Raw genomic sequence first — 22,892 nt, 5'->3', positions numbered from 1 at the left:
TTGTTAAAGATATCACTATTTGTCTGCAAAAAAGAAGTGGTTTTGTGTAAAACAAACTCTAAAGCAGAGTAAAACTAAACATAATATACCAATGAATATTAGAAGTTTGAATTTTCCCCATCTCTTTTCATTTCACTAATGAATAGTGTATTGATAATGTTGGATGCTTGGTACTGATTAATAGAAGAGGAATAAAAACATACCTTACAGTAAAGTCAGTCACTAATGTCTACATTTTGGTCTTGACATACATGTATTGAGATGTCAGCACTTGATAATTATGCATGAGTGCACATGTCCTATTTCTGCACTAATGGGATAGATACATGTAGAAATAGATTTTATGGTCCACTCAACACAAAGCAGGTCAGTTCAGGAATAACATCATACAGTTTGATAAATGGCTTGCATAGGGGCCTTAGTAGAGGAGGAAACTGAAAAACCCAGCAAAAGCTCACAAAGTTAGGCATTTGTATGTGACAATGCTACTCCTTGCCATGTACTAGTAGTATGGGATCGAAACCACGCCCCTTGACTTAATGACATACATTATGATCTAAAGCACGCTCAACCCCCTCCTCTGCGCTAATGGAGTTCATGGTCTTTCCATGTACCTGTGATTATACCTTACGGATTGTTTCATTGATTAACATGTAACCTTATAGTTGTAGGTTGTTGTATGCCACTTGATTCAGTCAGTTGCTTATCTCCCTCGACTCCACTTTGATCCTCCAGCCACTGGGTTAAATCCAGTGTAGGGATCTGTATTCATGTCGAGAGATGAGACATAAAACAAATTAAATATGGACTGTAGACAATGATTCCATCTACGATATTCAGTTGGCTTTAATACTTGAAGAGTTTAAAGATGGGATAAAGAGATAATAAGAATTAAATTTCTCAAGGGAATACAATAATCACTCGCTTTATTACACTTATATAAGGCGCTTAATTTTAGTCTTCACTCAGAATCGGGTATTCAGACAGATCTGAAGATGTGGTTATGTCTAATTCATGGATTCGGATTGCACGATTGATTGAATGTAATTTCCTGCCTAGTGCCTACCATTGTCTGTATGGATTAGAGTTGATTACAAGCTATGTAATATTCAGTACCAGTATGTTAGTTTGATCAGCAAATTACACACAGGAGAATGTATTCTGTATCAATACTGCTCAAATCAAAGCTGAATTCAATGACCTTTGTATACAGAACTGCTCCATTGCGATAATGATAATAATATCTTTATTTATGAAGGATGGACAATTAGGCCTTAAGGCCTGTCTGACATTTTGCCCTTTCAATAAAGCAATATAAAGAACATCAAAACACAGATAAGAATGATTGTCATTTTGGGTTGTCAGTCTTTCAGAAATTTGACCTGCCCAGTTTCAACATCCTCTTATATTTTACCTGTCTTTAAATCAGTTAAACACAAAATTGGAGTGAATAAACCAGTTTAAAAAGTGGGCCATCAAACAGGTCAACTTAACACTGCGTATTCTGTCTAGCATTGGGCAAGCCTTGTAAGTTACATGTGATATATTCTTAGCAAAATGAGGACATGTGCCCATGCATAATTAACTCTACTAACCTTTAACCGACTTGGTCAAAATAATTAAACTAGTTTGGCTTATTTACATGTGAACGCTACACTACCCTCTCTTAAAATCCCTAGTGGTTTTTTTAAAAAAAAACAAAAAAAACCCCAACTTGTTTCAATATAAGCTTCTGAATGGCCCATGGGTCTTAAAGGACAATATTGGTGTCAGCCATTATCACATATGTGAAAGAACTGGTTAAACACATTACAAATATAATTTTAACCCAGAGATCTTTGCTACAATAGATGCATACTAAAATTTGAAGAAACAAATGTGACACAAAAAATGGAAAACAAGAGTTATCCTGCTATATAACAGACTGAAGTATTGAGCAATAACAGATACAGTCAAATTTCTGCTCACTGATAATTCCTTTGAAGACCAAAAGTTGTCCAAAGTTTCTCCAAATCTCTGTTGCGTATCTACCGTAAAAATGATCTGTGTGTTAAAATTATATTTAAAATGTTGTTAACCAGTTCTATCACATTAGTGATAATGGCTGACACCAATATTGTCCTTTAAGAGGATTTCAATCTATCTATGAAAACCCCTTGATACAGAATATTACACCAAATCTTTTGAATGCTGCTGTTATTCAGACACCCAAAAGGAATATGCAAATTAGCAATTGGATCTGTTCATAATTAAACAATTCATGTGGATCAAGAAATTAGGTAATAAATGATACAGGACACTAGTAGAATCAGGATCAAATGCTGATGCATTCAAAAACATAATTTCTCTTGAATTAGTTATTAGAATATAATCAAATTCCTTGATAAAAAAGAAATGTTTATATTTGTATTTTATCTGGTCATACACAAACTTTTGGGTTAACTGCTTTTTCACACCATTTGTATGACACATTGACAATTCATGCTACATCCTTTTTGCTACCCAGAAGATCTTTTCAGGCAGCTGAATATTAATACTATGGCAGTGCATGTATTATTTGCACTAGACCTGCTTTATTTTATCAACCATAAAGGCTAATAAAATATTTTTATCTTATTTGTATGATAATGCACAGCCAAGCCATTTTATCACCTCTTTTCCGATACAAGTATTGGACCATTGAGCAGACAAATACTTCCTTGACATTATGAAGTAACATACAACTCAACAACAACCTGAGATTACATAATGTTCGTATTTTTGGTAATATATACAAAGGCAAGGTAATTATAGCTGGCTCGATGTGGATCAGGGCGGTGTTTAATAATGATTAAGGAATCAATAATAATATAGGTTATTATCGTTACAAACTTGTCAAACAAAGCATGATGAAATATTGTATTTGTCTTCAAGAAATGCACATACCACAAATCTGATTCACATTCAAAAGACCTCGTTATTCTCTATAAACTTATTTAAATTATATACAGCAATGACCTATATCAATATTAAAATTTAATATTGTTATTTAAAAGTCAAGGCTGTATTTAATTACCTTTCAATGGACATTGATTAGTCAAGTAGCTTGACATGTTAATCTGTTTATAATTGGTTAATCTTTTGTTTACGTGTCTTAGTGATTTCCGGTTTATAATTAAATATTCTTTATTGTTTGTATACATGTTATAGTTGTAATTTAGAATATAAATGAAATTATTAGCTTCAGTAGGTTTAAGATCCAGTTTTGTTATTGAAGTCCACATTATATAAATTGTAAGTAGAGAACTGTCACTAAAATAAAGAATATTTGTAGCAATTTTAGAGTCTTAACATTCATGTTTTTAACACAGTAGGTTACCTTAACTGTTAAAGGGGTATTGTGTAACATTTGTAGATAAAGAGCCAGCCATTCACACTATAATATTCCAAATGCAAAATAAATATATTGAAAATTTCATTCAAATTACTTTATTTCTCTCAAAGATTATACTTTATTTTGAGTGAAGTTATCAATGGTTGTAGTTTTGACAAGATGTGTGCATTGATTGTAACCATTGTACTGGTCATTCGAGTCTTTGTTTCACTTCTCCATTTTAAGATTTAATCATTACATGGTTTAACTGTTATAATCTACTTAAAATCAGAGCCATCCGATGGCATCGAGAGTTGATTATAGACATGTTAATAAATGTCTAATAGTTTGTATAACATTTAAGGCTGAAAGAAAGACCTGCTGATTTAGCCCTCACATAATGCCTGTTTAACTGTTATTTCAGCCCGTCTGAGCAGCGAGGCAATATATTGCTTGACGGTTCTACAGATGCAACCACTAACAAGTGCGAACAAGACTTTAAAAACCACAACTTTCTTCTCAGCAAATGCCGCGATTCAAATCCAAGACAATTAAGCTAAGAGTCCAGTGCCATACCTGATCTTTTAAGTAAAGAAAGGTGTTAAGGCAAGGTATGCTTACTCTTTTTAGAACACCTTTTATTACTGTTTGTTGTTCTTTAGCATACCCATATTTTGACGTGGTATTGGTCACTTGAAATCTTGGCATAATTGTTGTTCGTGAGAATTGATCTTCAAAAGATTGCCCACAATAAACTGGGTGAATAAAGAATAAACCTAGAAGCTTGAACCATGTGTTGTCTACAGTTTTATTATAGGATATACATGGGGTTTGTAACTTGGCTGCGTGTAATTAGTCTACAGGAAATGTTGCCTCCAATCATGGTCACCAAATCAATATACCATCTGACGACCACTAGTTTTACTCCTAGTCATATTGACGACATCAATTGATTTTCTTTATATAGCTTCAATCATTGTTAAAGTTTGAAGTTTAAATAACCGGGTGGTATATATATGATCATTATATTTACATTTAGTGTGAGGTTGTGTATTATATATGTACAGTATACATTAAAGGACTTTTTGACAGGTGTAAATATTGTATATCAGTGGAAAATTGTTATTGGCAGGTTTATGACAAGGTATTTACTTAAATGTATTATGTTGGATAGTATTTTAGGATATTTAATTCATGAACTACACCTAATTAATAATTATATAAATGACTAGAAAAAGATAAGTGATCATATTTTTTTTAGCAAATATTCTACACGTTAGGGCTATATATTATACCAATCATGTCTTTAAATCAGCCTTTTATTGTAGAATGACAGCCAAAATAATATGTGAAATATCTCTAATGAAAAAGTCAAATGAAAAAAAGTTCAGGAACAAATGTTTTATTGCCTAATCAAGTTTAGATGAAAAATCATCAATCACATTTCATCCAATACATTTGAACATTGGCACTCCAGAAGTTGAAATTAAAGATGGTTGGTCTTCAGTTTTCCATCCTATTTGAAATTTTATGCAATACTTAAGTTGTCAGCCTGACAAGTGGGAACTGGGCTTAAAAATTCTGAGTTTCTTCTCAGACCACTCTGGTGTTGGAACCAGAGAATCTGTCTGTCCGTCCGTCTGTTTGTCACACTTTTTGGGACACCATAGGCATAACTCTTCTTCTAATTGAGTTAGAATGTTCAAACTTGGTGTAGGTATTTATTAGGTCAATGCCTTGATGGAGGTCGAAGACTGAGCTTTTTCTGCTTAGGGTAAGCAGAGATAAGCAATTTGATTGGTTGATGCTTCAGGACACGATAACTTAAGTTCTAATTAAGTGAGAGTGATGAAAATGGTGTATAGTTTAATTACATCAATACCTTGACTAAGTTCAATAATGAGCATTTTCTGCTCGGGGTAAGCAGAGCGATAAACTATTTGATTGGCTGAGAGACTCTCCTTCTAATTGAGCTAGAACGTTCAACTTGGTGTAGGTGTTTATTAGGTCAGTGCCTTGATGGAGTTCGAGGATGAGCATTTTCTACTTAGGGTAGCAGGGATAAGCAATTTGATTGCTTGATGCTTTGGGACACAATAACATTAGTTCTAATAAGTCAGTGAGAGTGATGAAATTTGGTGTGTAATTTTATAACATTAATACCTTGACTAAGTTCGATAAAGAGCATTTTCTGCTCAGGGTAAGCAGAGCGATAAGCAATATGATTGGTCGAGACTTTGGAACACAATAACTCTCCTTCTAATTGAGGTAGAATGTTTAAACTTGGTGTAGGTGTTCAATAGGTCAATGCCTTGATGGAGATCGTTGATAAACATTTTCTGCTTACGGTAAGCAGAGATAAGCAAACTGATTGGTTGATGCTTTGGGGCACGATAACTTTAGTTATAATTAAGTGAGAGTGATGAAACTCCGGGCATAGATTCATAATACCATTACCATGACTAAGTTTGAATGATGATAAAACCGAATATTTGTTATTAGGCTCAAGGCATCAATTATGTAAATTTGCACATGATAACCCCTCTGTTGTAATTGGTAATTGTGATATATTTCCATCTTATTCTGCTCGTAATATTGGCACAATCTTTAAAAATTTTATGCTTATGGGATCTCAGGTAAATAATATTTGTAAATTGTGCTATTAAAATATCAGAAATATAGGTAAAATTTGTAACTCTAGAGGCCACTAAGTCACTTTTTAATTCTTTGGTCACTTCTCGATTAGATAACTTTAATTCACTTTTAGTTGGTTTACCTTTAAAGCTTAGAGAGAAATTACAAAAAGTACAGAATACTGCAGCTAGACTTGTTACTTTAACTAAGAAATGCGATCACATAACTCCTGTTTTATATAATTTACACTGGTTACCTGTTAATATATCGTATTGATTTTAAGATTTTATTACTTACTTTTAAATGTTTAAATAATTTAGCTCCTGTTTACCTCTCAGATCTTTTAGAACATTATACACCTGGCCGAACATTAGTACATCAGATAAACTACTTTTAAAGCCCAAAACTGTTCAACTATATGGTCAGCGCTCTTTTAGTTATCAAGCACCTGTTTTATGGTATAATCTACCATTTAGTTTAAGATGTTGTACATCTCTGTATTCTTTTAAAAAAACAACTTAAAACACATTTATTTAATCAGGCTTTTAACTGAATATAATCGTTAACATGTCCATAATCTTGTTGTTTATTTATGATTATATTGTCACTTTGTAAAGTGCCCCTGGACATGTTATATGCAAGGTTGCACTATAAATATGTTGTAATAATAATAATAAATAGATAATAGTAGCGATCTCCAAAGTTTTCTGATTAGCTAAAAGTGCTTTTGAAAAGATGAGTCTCTTAAGCAAATGTTTAAAATGGGATAGGGACTGAAAACTACAATGTACACATAGTGTATGGAAGTTTATTTCCGAGTTTGGGAGAGGTGACTGAAAAAGCTTTTTCACTGTGAGATTCCAAATAAGCTTTTTTCTGAACAAGAAGATATTCATCAGAAACAGAAAGTAAATAACAACTAGGTTTATAAAATTGTAAAATATTTGACAAATAAGAAGGACATATATTATGTATACATTAAAAAGTTAAAAGCAAAATCTCATATTCTATTCTATTTCTGTATACTGGTAACCAATGTAATTTATTGAGGACAGGTGTAATGTGGTCACAATAGGAAGTGCCTGATATTAGTCTAGCAGTGGAGTTTTAGGTTTTTTGAGCTTATCAAGATGTTTAACCCATAGAGTAACAAGTTAAAACAATCTATATGAGATGTAAAAAGAAAATTAATTAAGGTTTTGGTAGCATCAATAGACAGATATTTCTTAATTTTACTGATATTACATATATATTAAAATAACCATTTTTACAGATATTATTAATTTGGGATTCCATGAATAATATTGACAATCAAAAATGACACCAATTCTCAGGGATAGAACTTTATTTGAAAATACAAGCAAAATTTTGCTTGTTGATTTCAAATGTACAAGCAAAACTAGGATTCTGAAGAAATTCAAGGGGCATTATATAATACAAGGATAGTAAATTAAACTATAAAACATAAGTACTATGTCAAAAAGTGTCCATTGATTTAGTCAAATAGCGATTTTTCGGATCACGGACCTATATGCATACACGTCCGACCCTGAATGATAATCAGTGTACCGGAACTCTCCAAATATAGTTGGCAATGTTGGCATTATTTATTTTTCTGCATTATTAAAATCTATTTCAATCTGAAAATCAATGATTCCTTTGGAAAATCAAAGTATTGGTATAAACAATTTGTCAAGATGTATAGAAATTGAACAGAAACAGGGATAATGCTAACGGGTGGAAAAGTGAGCGAGAAGTCACATGACGTAAACAAAGCTCCTTATCGGCATTTGCAAGCACGATACTGGATCTTGACCGATCTGGAAAATATCTTTCCATGTTTATACCCAGATTTCTAACCCTAACCCTTCAGAATAGTTTTTGCCACAATCCACCGTTGTTACAGCTTCAATTTGTACGTTTGACATGTAATTTATAAACCTAACCCGAACCCTAACCCTAGAGAAAGATATTTCTCAGATCGTACAAAGATCTAGTATTGTGCCATTTGCAAACTTGTGGAATGAATACTCAAGAGTTTATAACAGTATTTATTCATTATTAAGCAATAAAATATCGTAAATAACATCAAAAGCAAAACATTTTTTCAATATTTATGTTAATTATCATCCAGAAAGATTAAAAACTGTGCCGCGTGAAAGCCATTCGCCAATAAAACGTACATTTTTCACCAATGTCGGAATTTGTTTGATGGAATATAACAACAATAATGAAAGGGCAGATGGTCGAACACTAAAAAAGGTCAATTATGATATGTGTGTATTGTTTTTATTTTACAATCATGTTATTCAGTAACAAATATCGAAAAAATGTTGCACGCATTTTTTTTCGTGTTACATATTTTGTAACATGCAGTCTACAAAATCAACACGCATTTTGCGTGTTTGCGTCCGTCAAATTCGATCCCTGCCAATTCTACTAAAATCTGTTGTCAACTACATGGTTACTTCCTTAAAATGAGGATATGATTTATTTTAGCAACAACATTAAAACAACGAAAATGGAATGAACAACACAATGTGTGTAGTTCATGATAAAATGAATGCCGGTACTAAAGTTATAATTCTTATAATACTGTACAATTTTAGTCGTAATTATTATCAGATGGTTTTTAAGACACTAATATAATCTCCTAATCTCCAATAGTTTTAAAGTTCCATAAGTTACACAATAAAAGATTATCAAAATGTTGCCTCAAGTGACTTAAATTACATGAAATAGATGATTAAAATGATAGATAATGCTAAATTTATAAAGATTATAGATAAGGGTGTACATTGTACATGTAGAAAGGATTAGTTAGATAATAACCATTAGAGCTATGCAATAAATATAAAAGATAAAGTTTATACGGTAGGAGATTTGTGTCTGAATTTGGTCTACATTTAATTTATTAAATGCTTAGTTGTGCGGTTGTATCTAGTAGTGCTCCTACGACTAGTCAGATAGCCGTAAACGGTTAGAACTGGACGGTTAAACGGTTCGAATTTAACGGTACGGCTATTCGGAGATGTCCCCATTACATAGAGTTGTGTCTGATTATATTCCTCTTTATAACAAAACTTGCCCGTTGTCATTTTGTATTTGATGTTTGAAAATCTTAGAATGTAACAGTCGTCCTACGATGTCGACTGCTAGAAAATAATACTATTAATAGCACTCGTCGTAGTCATACGGCAAAGTCAACGGACCTTGTTCTGACTTTAGCTATTGTTAATCCAATCTAAATACTTCTCGGCATTTCTAACTATATTCTACCTAGTTTATTATTTACTTAATACAATTTACTTCAATGTCTGCTTACAGTATATAAAAAAAATCAATTTATACATTATAAATATTAGCTGTATGTTGCCACAGAATAAGAGTAAGCATAATCACCTTGGAGGGACTAGTAATTGTGGTTACATTCATTACTACCTAGTAATTAAGATATCAAATAGTAAGTCAACCTCTTCATATCTTCTTTAATCATATTATGTTACATTTACTTGGTGTATAGTTTACATCAGGGCATGATAGTATGCTTAGACCAACTAGATGTTTATATTTCTCAACTCTAATTAAACCTTAGAACAAATGTCACATAGGATAATAAGCTTTTCGACTTCATTGTGCTCATGTACAGTATATGTAAGTATTTCTGTAAGGATATGTTCACAGGAACATGTTAGAGAGTTATATTAAAGTGGTGTTGACACTTTTGTTTTTCTTTTTGACCTCACATTTTAACATCATGTTTTAATTCCCATGCATCCACTCAGGCCTACTCGGCACTTGACAGTACTTATTTGTTTATTGTTTGCAATGTCTGTGTCTATGGCTTCATCACTGAACTCATCTGTGGTCTGTGGATGTGATGTCTTTGAAACTGAACAGTGTTGGGAATTTTTATGTGAGTCATAAATGTTGATGGATAGTTCAGCAGACTGGCCTCAAATTTTGAAATAATTTATTATCAGCATATATGTGGTCTAATTATGTTATTTATAATAATCATTTCAATATATTTTTTACCTATTATTAGTAGTGTGATTGACAAGTGTCACTGCCCCATTATAGTTGTCAAGTTTTAAGTCATGTCATTGCAAAACTTTGGAATAGTGTGCATTTAGGTCTTCATTGGTTATTGTACTTCGGTTATCTGCTTCACCTAGCTAAAATTTGTTGTCTTTACATCAGTGAAATATACTGGTAGGTAGATGTTATTCATTATTAACCATACTATTATTTTATGTAATTCTATTTAGGTCAAAATAAATTATTGAATTGGGTTCATCTGGTATGTTATATTTAATAAGTGATGTTACTAGTTCTATACAATTAAAGATTTATAAGAGGTCAGTTTATGTACTTATTTTAATTTCAGTTTTGGTATGTCCACACAGGATTACACTCAGTATCAGTTATATCTTGACTGTAACTTTATATGTTTCATCTTAACTAGTGTTAGATGTAACACAAGATCTTCATATTTCATCAGAACACTTATATATACCAGTACCTAATATTTTATAACCACTCATTTTTCATTTGAAGGATTTTGAATCCAATCCCATCCCCACATTTAAATATTGGACCTTCTTTTAATTCAGTGAAAAATTAGATATTGATCCCAAAATGCATGACGGAAATGAATGGTTATTTTGAGGCTTGAATACCAGTAATTATTTTAAACTACATGTAGAATAATACCAAATAAAATATAAAAAATGAGAAGTGCAAGTGTCGTGTGTTATATGATCAATTATTGAAATGTCCAAATTTGAAACATAAAACTTTTTTATCTTACATTTATAAATATAATATCAGTTGCTGATTGATTTATTGATTGGGACTATTGTTTTTTGAATGGAAGTTAGAATTTGAGACATAAATTTACCATACTATAGAATATCGCATGGCTTAAAATTATTCATGATCCTTGTCGTATACATATAACCAAAAAGGCATAATAAGATCAAAATAGTTTTTTCAGATTTGTTGACCACACAAACAGATTGGGACGAATGTTCAAATTAATTCTATGCACAATTTGTATTAAAACATTATATTTGTGAGTTGTGCAATATTTTAGCAGTTTTGAAGTAGTCATGAGGAATACCTTACTCTCGAATTTAGGTACGAATGACACCTTAAAAATGGCAAAAGTAAACAGGAAACAAGTGGAAAGTGGGGTAAATAGAATAACTTAAAAAAAAAATAGTTTATTAGAATTAAATAACAAATAAAACATGTAGGCCTATATATATATAATATTAAATGGTGATCGATACTAATACATGTATTTAATTTTAATTAAAATACCTGATTGAAGCACAATTAAAAACCTTTATCTTTATGTACTGGTATATCAAGTACTAAAAGAACAGGGAAATAAAATTCAATGTTGAGATAGTTATATAGTAATGATTTTCTGGAAGTTATTAATTCATGTGGACATGATTGTACCAGGTATCAGATATTTAGATTCCTGTCTTTGAATTTAATTTTCAAATAAATTAATTTTGAGAGGAATTGCACTTAGTCCATTTTATTAATCGATTCAATATTGATCGGAGAAATCATATTTTTAGACAATTGTGATGCCTGTTTACTCGATTGTTGGTGAAAGTTCTGCATTAAAACAGAAAAAATAAATATCATGTAAAGAAAAACTGACTTTTATTTTAAAGATGGTTATTCAAAGAATTTGATTTTTATTTGCCAAATAAGAAAATTTTAGAGAAAGGACTTTATTTCAGATGACAATTCCTTTAAGCAAATAGAGGTTATTGTATGTGAGCATATTGAGAAAAGCTGAAAGTAAATAATTTCTTTTTCTCGTTCCCATAATATATACACAAGTAGGAACAAGTTTTAGTAAAATTCTTTAGAATTCTTTTTCTTTAATTCAATTAAGAACACTATAATCGGGAATCCTATTATTTCCTTTTAGAAAACCGATATCATTTGAAAATAAAACTGAGATACAAGCAATTCTAATTCCTAACATGAGTAACATGCATTAAAATTGTATGAATTGATTGGAGAAAACGAATATATTCAATCTATTCAATAATTTCAATTGAAGATTGCTGTTGCTATTCAAAGAATTTGATTGTGCTACAGTGAATGTATTTAGAGTACCTGAAGGTTGAATAAAATGTTTTTAGTGGAGGACATCATTTGTAAAGACAAGAGCCCCTTTTATGCACTAGTAATCAGAAGTGAAGTACGGTAACTAGAGCCTGATAAAAATCCAACTGTATATGTTCTCAGTGTTTTTGTTAGCTTTTCCTATAAGAGAAATTGAGCATTTTGATGCAACCTAAGTAAATTATAGTTTATGGTCTAAATTGTAATAGATATATTTAGGTTTATGATATGACAGTTTATAATAGATGTTTTTAGGTTTATCAGGGATGTAGCCACACCGGGCGCTTGCAACCGGCACTATTTTTTGCCGCCTAGCACAAAGAAAAAATCGAAGATAGCCACCCAGTCGTGTTTAAGCCCCTTCGTCATTTTCTGTACACAGACTCGGCGTTAGAAATTTACCACGGCAAACTGCAATGCCATGTTAAAAGCCGACGCAAACCATGTCTGCCACGACATAGTTTATTTTTGTGTGCCGTAGTAGACCCTATCATCCCAAATTAGTTTAAAGAAAGAAGTATTGGTTTTTTGTTTATTTATATTTAGAAGTTGTGTAGGTCTATTCATTTTACAATTCTACGGTCTTTAAATTTGTATATTTGCCGTAAATAGGTACCCAGACCAATTTACAGCACTCCCTATTTATGACACTATAAACTGTAATTTTCAAGTAGGTTAACTCCCCAAATATTAATAAGACAGTTCATGATGAAATATGGAAGTGATTCATCATAAAAGTTACTGTCCTAAAGTTCACAAATTCAACCTGTAAATTCAATCCATATGCATTTACCTATATGTTTTATTATTCTGAAGCCTAAAACAACGGCACCCGTCTCAATGTCTGGCACAAATTCAGCATTTGTCAGTACAGATGTGACTTTTTATACGCCCACATTGAAATGTGGTTGTACATTGTCATCGTGTACTGCCGGCCCGCGTCCACAACCAGCGCTATAGAGACTGAAGTTAATAGATAAATGACTTTAGATTTATACACAGTGTCTAAGGTCATGAGACAAAGAATCATATTTATTTTCAACCCTTTCCGATAATTACTGCCAAAGTTATATCCCTTGAACTCTTTGAAAAATCTTGTAGAAGCTCTAGATTCTAAAGCTAATAACTGATTGACTTTAAATTTATACACAGTGTTTAAGGTCATGTCAATTTTCAACGATTTCCAATTATTATGGAAATTCAATGTTTTGTGTGTTAAAGGTTAGAATAGGGCAGAACTAGAAGCCAAATGGGTTGTTACTCTTGTAATCAGATTTTAGTGTATTGTAAATATTTTCATTTCTGACAAAAGAAAAAAATATGCAATGTCCAACCCTTGTTGACTCCCCATACGCTGTGTGCATATGTTTCGTTGCCTGGCAATCTATCTTTACACAGGTCACATTTTTATCCGATATTGACATGAAACTCGGACCAAAACTGCTGGACAAAAATATAGGTATGTATCCCAAAGATTTTGGTTCCTTTCGATATCGGCATGTATCGGACTGTAACTTCAGGGATTATGTCCCCTAGGCTGATTTTATGAAAAATCACGTTTTTAGCTTGTGGATACACTAGATGTCATAATTTTCATCCAATTTTGATGAAACTTTAACCATAGTGTTAAAAAATATGGTGTATATGTCAATGTTGTGGACCCTCTAGAAGTCACAATTTTCAGCTGTTTTTGATGAAACATTAAATTTATGTTTATATCACAAAGATCTTGGTTCCTTTCGAACGTAACTTCTTGGATTATGGCCCCAGAATATTCGGAAAATCGCATTTTTAGCTTGTGGACCACAATTTGTATTGAATTTTAAAAAACGTTTTAATTAATACATCACCGTTACACCGTAATGATGCTTGAGTCGAATTGCGTGAAAATTGAACCGAAACTGCCACACAAAATGGCCTCTTCTTGTGCTGCGCAAATAATGTTAAAGTAGCTAAGTCTCTAACTCAATATCATCCAAAATCTTACACGTTGAAAATACGAATTTTTTGTCAATTCAAATCAACATTGATGTTGTAATCTTACCAGGAAAAGGCAGGCTTCTGATATCCAATATTTAAGACAAAATAAACATTTTAGCGTCATTTGCAACAAGTGACCAGAAAGAACGAGGCTAGACATATTCAACAGGAGAGCCTGCTTAATACACTGGAATAACCAGACGCTAGAAACTGCTATAAGGTTGAGACATGTGCTGTATTTCGCTGGACATAACTGATTTGAAATTATATACAATCAGATTACATTATTATATGCTTTTCGACCAATTTGGGTTAATTTCTAGGTCACAAATATTAGTGATTTAACTCCTTTAAAGTATGTAATATCATGGTTGTGGACCCACTAGAGGTCACAATTTTGATCCAATTTTAATGAAACTTACTGCAAAGATGTTGATTCCTTTCGATATTCACGCATGTCATTGTTACACCCTAATGACAGTTGAATTCTGTGAAAATCAGAACGAAACTGCCTGACAAACCCCAACGATCTTGTTTCCCCTCGATATTCGCGCACATCAGACCGTAACGTCCTGGATTATGGCCCCTGATTGTACGAAAGATCACATTTTTAGCTTGTGGACCGTCTAGAGGTCAAAATTTTTATCCGATATTAAAAAACGTTCAGATATCACCGTTACACCGTAATGATGGTTTAGTTTGAATATTGTGAAAATCAGACTGAAGCTGCCTGACATTTTTAGGCCTGTATGTATGCTGCTTTTTATTAGATGAGGTTTAACTCAAAGTACGCATCTTTCATTTCATTCAGTTTTTATTTTTATGAGCAATAACTACATTTGTATACATTTTCATTTTTTGTAGATTTAATACTACACTAGTATACAGTATATTGAATGTAGGGATCAGTGATGATTTTTCATTGTTTCTTTTTGTCCCCCGCCTTTCGAAGAAAGCAGGGGACTATTAAAATGGGTTCGTCCGTCTGTCTGTCTGTCTGTCCGTCTGTCTGTTCGTCCGTCTGTCTGTCCGTCACACTTTTTGGGACACAATAACTCTCTTCCTAATTGAGCTAGAATGTTCAAACTTGGTGTATGTGTTTATTAGGTCAATGCCTTGATGGAGTTCGAAGATGAGCATTTTCCGCTTAGGGTAAGCAGAGATAAGCAATTTGATTGGTTGATACTTTGGGGCACGATAACTCTCTTCCTAATTGAGCTAGAATGTTCAAACTTGGTGTATGTGTTGATTAGGTCAATGCCTTGATGGAGTTCGAAGATGAGCATTTTCCGCTTAGGGTAAGCAGAGATAAGCAATTTGATTGGTTGATGCTTTGGGACATGATAACTTTAGTTCTAATTAAGTGAGATTGATGAAACTTGGTGTATAGTTTCATTACAGTAATACCTTGACTAAGTTTGATAATGAGCATTTTCTGCTCAGGGTAAGCAGAGCGATACGGAATTTGATTTTTATATGTGTCCTCTAATTATTTTCCTATTTCGGCGGGGGACATCAGCCTCACTGTTGGCTTGTTTTGATACGCCCAGGTTGAAATGTGGTCATATGTTGTAGTTCCCCCTCCCAGGGTTCAATTTAGTCTAAAACAAATGAGTAGCAAATTTTTGTGACACATTTACATTTTGGCTAATCAATTCAAAATTTGAATAGCATTTGCTCAGATTTGAGGAGCAGTAAACCATACATCACAAAAATTTGCAATTCTGATAAATAAACAATATTATAATCTTTAGTCTTGTTTTATTATTCATTTACATGTACATGTAACACTTAACAAATAAACAATTAACATTAACAATTAAATAACGTGTCTTAGTTAGTTTTATATTAATTGAATGAATGAATGTTGTTTTATGGCGTTTCCCTGTCGGCACAGTGCTCTGGCCAATTTGCTCCAAATATATTTCCTGGAGCTGGGCACTACTTCACTCTTTTCTGACTTGCATATAGAGACAGGTAGTGTGGGCAGACATGTTTTGACGTAGTGTTACTAAAAATAGACGGGCATCCCTAATGATGGCGTTGAGCGTTAAAATGAGTAAGCTTTTCTTTAATGTCTAAGATTGCTCTAGCCAAATTAAACGTTGATCATGCGACCTCTTATTGTTATCTTAAACCCAAACAAAGCGACAGCTTAAAATCAACTCTTATAATCAGATACAATCCTCGGCCTACCGCCTATGTAAATCGCTCATCATTACTTTGATTTATTGCCGTATTTCTCAAATTCCAAAACATTAATTATTATACCGTTAAATTCCATTATTGAGAAAATATTGCATAGTTTCGGCTCTAATCCACAAGCTAAACATACACTACCGCTGCATTTATTGCCTGACGTCATTTAGAGTAGGTTATCCAGTCTACGGTATTGTTTTCTCCGATTTACCGATTTATTAATGAAATTAGTCGTGATACTTTTATCCAAATGAAATATTTTCATCCAAAATATATAATGAATCGCACTTCACAAGTTTGAAAGCAATTTTTGGCTAATGAATAAAATAATTCTATCGCTTTTACCGCGATTTGAATCGCCTTTTGCGATACCGCTTAAATTGAACCCTGCGGGCCCCAATACTTCGTCCTCAATTCCTTATGAATGTTCACAAGACTAAGTTTGCGATAATTGTTGTCAGAGTTATGGCCCTTTAATTCTTATTTTCATAGGATTGGAAGCCTATTGCTTCCAGAAAAAAACTTATGGGCGCTTTAGTTGTACCTGACCAATAATAATAAATAATAAAATACTGTCACTGATACATATAATAGACTGATTTTCACTTGACAAAATGACAGGCACCAAGTGCCTTATTTCTAGATTTGTGTCTCTTTCCATTGAATACATGACCATAGCAATAAATAATCTTATATATTACTTTATAACTGAAGTATATTAGTTAATAAGACATTAAAGCGCCATTCGTATTATAGTGTTGTTATATCCTATACTTTTAGTACACTAGTGCAATTTTATGTCTTCTTGTTTCTGCATCAGTGTAGATTAAAGATACATTATGGGAGATTTTTATAGAGAGTTGGCCATTCTTGCTATAACAGTTCAAAAGTAGATGATGAAAGAAGAATATATTGAAAAATTCAGTCAAATTACTTTATTCTGAACATAACTATCATTGTTGTAATATTTGCCTAGAAATGGTAGCGAAACGTGTCTTCACCTTCGCCGATCGTTTGATTGACAGGCGTTAACTCCACCTACATATCTCGATTATCAAGTAAAGTTTTCAATGGCATACGGAAACGCTTTACAGCGGCCTCGCTAGGTACACTCTATCATTTAGCCTCGATCTAACTGACGTATTTTCATCAGGTTACCCCTTATTTGATTTAATCAATTAGTGAAATCCTATTTAAATCCGAGTTGTAGCCGAGCCATCCGTGGGTCTACAGAGTTGATTTTGGTCTTGTTGTTTAAATAAAGATCTAATTTATAATTTCTATAACATCTGAAGCCTAAATTAAGACTTGCAATAATCAGATTTAGCTCTTGCATAATGCATGTTTAACTGATATATATTTGAACATTTAGAAGTAGTTGACTGTGATTATGAAGGAAGTGAGAACATCAACATTGTACAACTACAACAGACTAGTGTTTGTTACTCCCTGTCATTGCATGTTCAAACTCTGATCTCATGCTTTAGGTATTCACACCTTTGTTGTGTTGTTTAATAGAGCCTACAGTGTTTGCCAGTTGGCTGATGATAGTAGTTTGTTGACTTGGATATTACAGGACCACTGTTATGGCCGATGTGACTGAAGATAGCCTGAATATTTTATTCCATCAGGATATATGAAGTGTTCTCCTAATAATGTAGGAAATTATTGTATTGACATTTAATAACCGATCAGATAACAAGTTGACCACCAATCATCCTACTGTCTGTACCACATGGAGTGCTACAAGTTTGCTTGTACATGTTCTGAAACCACAAATCAGACACTCAGTATTCATTTATTAAAAATTGTATTTATATATTCACTTCCTAATATTAAAAACTAAAAAAAAATCATTCAAATTGTTGAACAAAAAGAAAGTGTTATCTCTTATGTTTATTATTAGAAGAGATAACTTAGAGCATGGGATGGGAAGTGAATGTAGCGGTAAAACTGAATTTGACAAATTTATCAAGAGTTTATGAGTTCAAGCAAAATTGTCTTTCGTCTGTGTGCATATTTTCTCTACTAATTCGTTTCAGTAGTGATATAAATATTCATATAAGTATTATAAAAATGTTGTTTTATCTACAATGAACTAAATGTTTATCTTTTCTTTACATGTATGTACAAATATTAAAATAAGATAAGATGAAACTACACATACACCTATACATTGTATTGGTAAAATCAAAGATATATTCCATAACTGGTGCATTCAGTTGCTGAGTGGCTTAAGCTATGTACAGCAATTGATGCAAATGTTGTGGGTTCGAACCCGCACTTAAAGGAAAGAGAGTAGTGGTGTGGCACTAACTGCTAAGATCCTTGCGTTCAAGAAAAATAATTAAATATAGATCTACCATGTTATTCCAATGGGACTTGGTTTGTGTTCAGTTCATTTCCCAAGAATTCAAGGGGAATTACAGATGTTGAGAGAGGTTTTAGGGCGAAATACATTTGCATGTACTGAAAGCAGTTGGGCAGATACTGAAAGCATGACTTTCAAAATACTTCTCCCATAGGTTACTATTCCAATGACGTAATGAAGATTGATAACTTATCAGTCAGACTGAAATTAGTGTGAAAACAGACTGAAAAGCGAATTAGTGATAAGTCTGCTCAGCTTTGTCAACTGTACACAAAGGTGGGGCTACTGAAACCAGTTAAAAAAAAAACAATTTGACATCTGTCTTCGAGGAGACTTTTCTTTTAAAACTGGCTTATTTTGACCGTTTGCTTAGAATTGCTAGTAAGTAGTATTGAACATGCACAGTAAGTTTTTCTTAATGTAGTTAACTTACTTAAGCTGACTTGGCCTGTAATATGTGTGAACGCAACACTCTATTGGCTTAAAACTCTTTTATTTAAACTAGCTTAAGTGTAAGTCCCTGAACAGAATATTGTTTTAGACAGCAATTATTATTATTATTACTATTATTATTATTATAATTATTACAGCATATTTATTGTGCGCTCTTTCATATAACATGTTCAGGGGCACTTTTACAAAGTGACAATATTTTCATAAATAAACAACAAGATTATGGACATGTTAATTATTTTATACAGAGTCAGTTAAAAGCCTGTGTTTTAAGTTGTTTTTTAAAAGAATATAGAGATGTACAACATCTTAAACTAAATGGTAGATTATTCCATAAAACAGGTGCTTGAGGCTTGATAACTAAAAGAGTGCTGTAAACAAATGATGAAAATATTAACATAGTTTGTAATGCTATACTAGCTGGGGATAATGTTACTGGTTAATGTCTGATTCTTCTTAATAAAACATAAAATTGAACAAGCTTTAGTCTTTTAATTCATTTCATAACAATAAAGGCTAGTTTTATTTTAGGTTCTAATTTGAATTTGAGTCACCTTTCCTCCCACTGCAAATTAAAGACCCCACGGGAATAAACATAGGCCACAATCAAATGCTGTCATATATAGTACATGTGTGGTTAGCCATCCCTTCTCATATCCATGAACTGAAAAGCATTTTTGAGCATGTGATACCAAAACGGTCACATATATCGCTTTTGGCTGATTGGATTAGGTCAATACATAATCTTATCCAAAATGTCAGACAAAGTGTGAGGAATGTATAATTTTTATATCTTGGTATTCTATGAATATGTAATTGTAATGTCTGATGGAAACATTTTTAATTTCGGTTGATTTGATTTCCAACGCGGACAAAACCAACAGAATTGCAACAGCAGCCCTTTACACTGTGTAGTTAACACTATCATATATAATAAAATATCAGTTTATTTTATGTGATTTATCATTTATTTATTAAACTGTGTGTAATCATGTCACCTTCATAATTTTGTTTATACAGTGTAGGGTAAAACCTTTTAGATATTTTATTTATTAATTTATTTTAATAATCTTTATGCAGTGTTGAACTTAGTGAATATATTATTTGATTTATCTTTTATGTTAGTGCTGCTTGGTTGAAACTGAAATCCTGTCACATATAAATCAATAGCCTATAACACTAATACATGTACACGTATACAAACTACATTACCGGTATTAGTATTAATATATTATGATGGAAACTTGACCATGCGTGTATTCTTGAATATCTTAAATATACTAAGGATAGTGACAATAGACTAGTAGAGTTTCGAGAATGCTAATCAAGGACAATTGTAAAAGTGCTCCATAAAACAAATTTCTTTATAATGTACTTAATTGTAATATGGGTCTGTCTAAAAATTACTTTTAAAACAATTTATTGACATACCCTCCCTTAAAAAAGTCAACTTTGTTTGACATATGTTTTATATTGGTTTAGGTCACTTCCCATTCTCCACACCTCTCTTAATAAGGCTGATCAGTCTTAGGGCGTACTTAAACTTACAATGTTTGTATGCTTTTTACATGTTAATTTTGAATTTGTATTTTTCAGGTGGGGCTGTCAAAGCCTACATGAAGACCAGCCCACCAAAAGTTACCTAGGTTGTGAACAACTGGTATCTATATTGATGAAAACATCTGACAGTGAAACTACAATAGATTGAAAAACCCAAGATGAAATTTGCCTTCTTGAACTAAAAGGTTCAATATTACATATCATGATGCGTCTGTACCCGAGGCGCATTTTGCGCTCTGTTCTAATGGTAGCCATGTTTGTTTTTGTTATGCTGAATTTACACATTCTACTGACGTCTCAGCCAGATCAACTCGGCAGAGCAAATAATCGTCTTTACCATGGTTACGGACATTATCCTGATGACACTCATGTTCAGTTTCGGCAGGAGACGCAACCAATTGATCCTCAAAGTATAGAAATCCTTTCAACTCGTAAACTAGTTATCCCCCCTGTTGAAGGCTTTTCAACTAGTTCTAAAAAAGACTCCATACACAAGAATATTGATGTGAACAATGTGACGTTTATAATGGAGGAGGTTCACCGATTAAACAAATTACAACATATTCAGAATTTGCCCAAATTTGGCCTTAAATTAGACAGTGAAAGTACTGTGATAGTCGTACAAGTTCACGATCGTGTAGAGTATTTAAAGATTTTATTGCAATCATTACGTAAAGTTCGGAATATCCAGAATGCTTTGTTAATTATTAGTCATGATGTTTATTCTAAAGAACTGAATGATGTGGTTGAAACTGTTGATTTCTGTCCTGTAAGTATTTCTTGTTTATTACCTTAAGCTTCACTATTGAATATTGATGTGGAGGTCCACAGGCTTTACCAAATAATCTTCTTAGCACGTACCACCCCATCTTGGAATTGTGACATCGTATCAAAAATCTAAGTCTGTAAACCGATTACTTGTCCTGGATCAACCATGCTGAGCGTTAGGCTTTTTTTCGAGAAGGGTTGTTGCCCCCAATTTAACTAAAATATTGCAAAAATGTGTATGTTATCCTTCAGTTTAGTAAGAAAAATGCACATCTGTACTGATAATAGTAATAGTGAAAGGCACGTGCCATATACCTGTCTTCATTAGCCCAATCAGAGCAGAACAGTAGGACGTTAAACCCCATTTCATTTCATTCATCTTCTTGGGCGAACCATGGTCTGCAGAAATTCTATGTCATGGGGCACAGCCTTTAAAGTACTATATGACTATGTTCATGCAAATAGCACTTTTAATAGAATAAGTAACTAAAGGTCTCCCTGCGACAATTTTTTTTTTTTTTTTGTAATTTCTTTGTTTTATCTAGACCATTACAATGTTAGGACAATGCAAATTGCAATATTATCAGTATTGTTTATGATAAAACTTTTAAAAGGGGAAAAAACGTCAAGTAGCTATTTGTATTAATTATTAATTTATGTTATTATTATCAATTTATGTTATCAATTTATATTATCATCAGTTTATATTATCATCAAGTTGTATTATCAATTAAGTCGGATTTAGAGTGCGTATACATGTACATTTAGATGAGTTTATATATGTAAAAGCTTCAAAGGTTAATCTTAAATGAATTCATCAAGGAAAGGTACAGACTACATGTAATGGGAGTGGGAAGGACAGTGTATTTACCAATTTTGAACCTCCGAAGAACTTTAAAAAAAAAAAAAAAAATGAAGTTGGAGTATTTGATTACTGCTTGTATATGTACATGATGTACAGATCATGGATAAAGAGAGTAATTAAACCCATATACTACAATTAGTTCAAGTTAAATATGAGTTGAATTAAAGTTAATTTGGATCGTGTATCAGCAATGTGTGGTCATTCATTGTTTGTCTTTTCAATTATTGTAAACTGATTAAAACATCAATCTTATTCCATTTCTTTTTTTATAGTTCAAATTTCGTATTATTTGATTTTACTACAGTGGGATCTGGCAGAGTTTTTAATCAAACTATGTTCATGTGTGAAATTAATCACCAAAATGGTCTGTTTGTTCAAGCTGTACGTGATTGTATATTAGTTAAATGTATTGCATTAACATATTAAATATATCATGTAGGACCAAAAAGTGATCAAAATCCATTAGTTTAATTGACATCAAATAATGAATACCAAAACATCTGTTCAAATATTCTTGAAAAACTATTTTGTTAAATTAATGCATAACATAT

General features: G+C 32.4%; 1 protein-coding gene across 6 annotated transcripts in view; it reads left to right on the top strand.

The window, feature by feature from the left end:
- The window catches only part of LOC126816648 (alpha-1,6-mannosyl-glycoprotein 2-beta-N-acetylglucosaminyltransferase), a 59,623-nt gene that overhangs the window by 18,013 nt on the left and 18,718 nt on the right, over positions 1-22,892 (top strand). Inside the window, exons 2-3 of one of the 6 annotated variants that reach the window (XM_050543353.2) lie at positions 3,777-3,963; positions 20,745-21,477. In XM_050543353.2, the coding sequence (XP_050399310.1) occupies positions 20,911-21,477 (567 nt within the window). In that variant the 5' untranslated portion in view covers positions 3,777-3,963; positions 20,745-20,910. Of the gene's footprint in view, positions 1-3,776; positions 3,964-4,399; positions 4,497-9,536; positions 9,641-10,146; positions 10,202-17,831; positions 17,982-20,744; positions 21,478-22,892 lie in introns of those variants that run through there. The other 5 variants (XM_050543354.2, XM_050543356.2, XM_050543355.2 and 2 more) reach the window with 5 other exon arrangements.

The sequence above is a fragment of the Patella vulgata genome, chromosome 3, assembly GCF_932274485.2.
Source record: "Patella vulgata chromosome 3, xgPatVulg1.2, whole genome shotgun sequence".
Taxonomy (NCBI): Eukaryota; Metazoa; Mollusca; class Gastropoda; family Patellidae; genus Patella; species Patella vulgata.
Note: the sequence above shows the minus strand (reverse complement) of the source record. Positions and strands in the feature narration are given on the sequence as shown.